Consider the following 1,115-nt stretch of genomic DNA (forward strand, 5'->3'; position numbering starts at 1 on the left):
TTAAGAAAGTGTGTCAAGGTAATAGTTCTCCCATCTCTTCACTCTGTTAATCACTACCTTCCATTTGTTTGGGGTCATCTTCTCTATTCCTTGAACAATCAAGTCACTGAAGAGGATACACCTATAGGAGTGGGTCCTCTCAACAGACCTCAGAGCAAAGTCCTTCCTGTTGTTTATAATAAACCATTTCAAAGAAGACCAGGCAACATCCATAGGATAGAGATAGTTGTAAGACGAAGGCACAACAAGAAGCTCATGGCCATTGGCTCTGGCAACTTCAGGGCAACACTTGATGCTGGATGTGTAGATCGCTGGTGAGACTGGCGGCAGAGTTCCTGTCTCCGGCTCCTTGCTGTCTTTTGCCCCCATTCGCATTGTTTGCCTTTTGTCCCTCGTCACAATTACGCACTTCCCATAGGAGGAGGTCAGAGAATCACACAACTCCTGAAAAATACTGTTCTGCTGATGGTTGGGCAAATCACCTTTTAAGAGCAGTTTGTACCTCCAGGGCACCCACCCTAGGCTGCTGCCAGCGTGAACAAGCGTCCATACCGGCCAGCGCAAGCTGGCCTCCTCGGCTATTTTTTCTCCTGTTATAAGACTTTCTGGAATATCTGTTTCCCCTAAAAAAACAGTGTTGAAACTGTTAAGCTGCAGTGTCCTCAGAGCTCTTAAATACTGTAGGCACTGCCTCTTTGAAGCAGCATCACAGCAGCCCCTGCGAATTACGTGCCTGAGGAGCGGATTTGCGAAGCACTGCATGTTGGTGTCATCTCAAGGCACATGAAGGATGCTCACAGACCTCACAATGCACCCGTTGCCCCGGCGTTACCCGCGGTGTCACACCCAACCAGGGGCAACATCAGCAGGGGCTTCCAGGTGGCTGATCAAAAGGCATCTTGGAAAATAATGGTCCCATCAGGCTGGGTAGGCTGCAACTGTGCAGGTAGTGGCTTCAGGCATCAGGACTTTGCTCATCTTGAACATCGTGGTTCCTTCTCTCACAGCACTGGGTGGGTACTTGGGCCCTATGCAGGTGAGTGGGCCAGTCAGACACTGCTGAAAGGGGTATAGAGGGATGGTAATGTGGTGGAAGGTGCTGTCCAGAGTCAGCA

The 1,115-nt window shown here is 49.9% G+C and overlaps 1 protein-coding gene across 1 annotated transcript; it reads right to left on the reverse strand.

The window, feature by feature from the left end:
* Window positions 1-762, reverse strand: LOC104292037 (chromosome unknown open reading frame, human C21orf140). The gene has a single exon (XM_009891358.1). It carries the CDS (start codon window positions 760-762, stop codon window positions 1-3), a length of 762 nt encoding a protein of 253 aa, XP_009889660.1.
* Window positions 763-1,115: the final 353 nt, after the last annotated feature.

Source organism: Charadrius vociferus, unplaced genomic scaffold (genome assembly GCF_000708025.1).
Source record: "Charadrius vociferus isolate BGI_N301 unplaced genomic scaffold, ASM70802v2 scaffold298, whole genome shotgun sequence".
NCBI lineage: Eukaryota > Metazoa > Chordata > Aves > Charadriiformes > Charadriidae > Charadrius > Charadrius vociferus.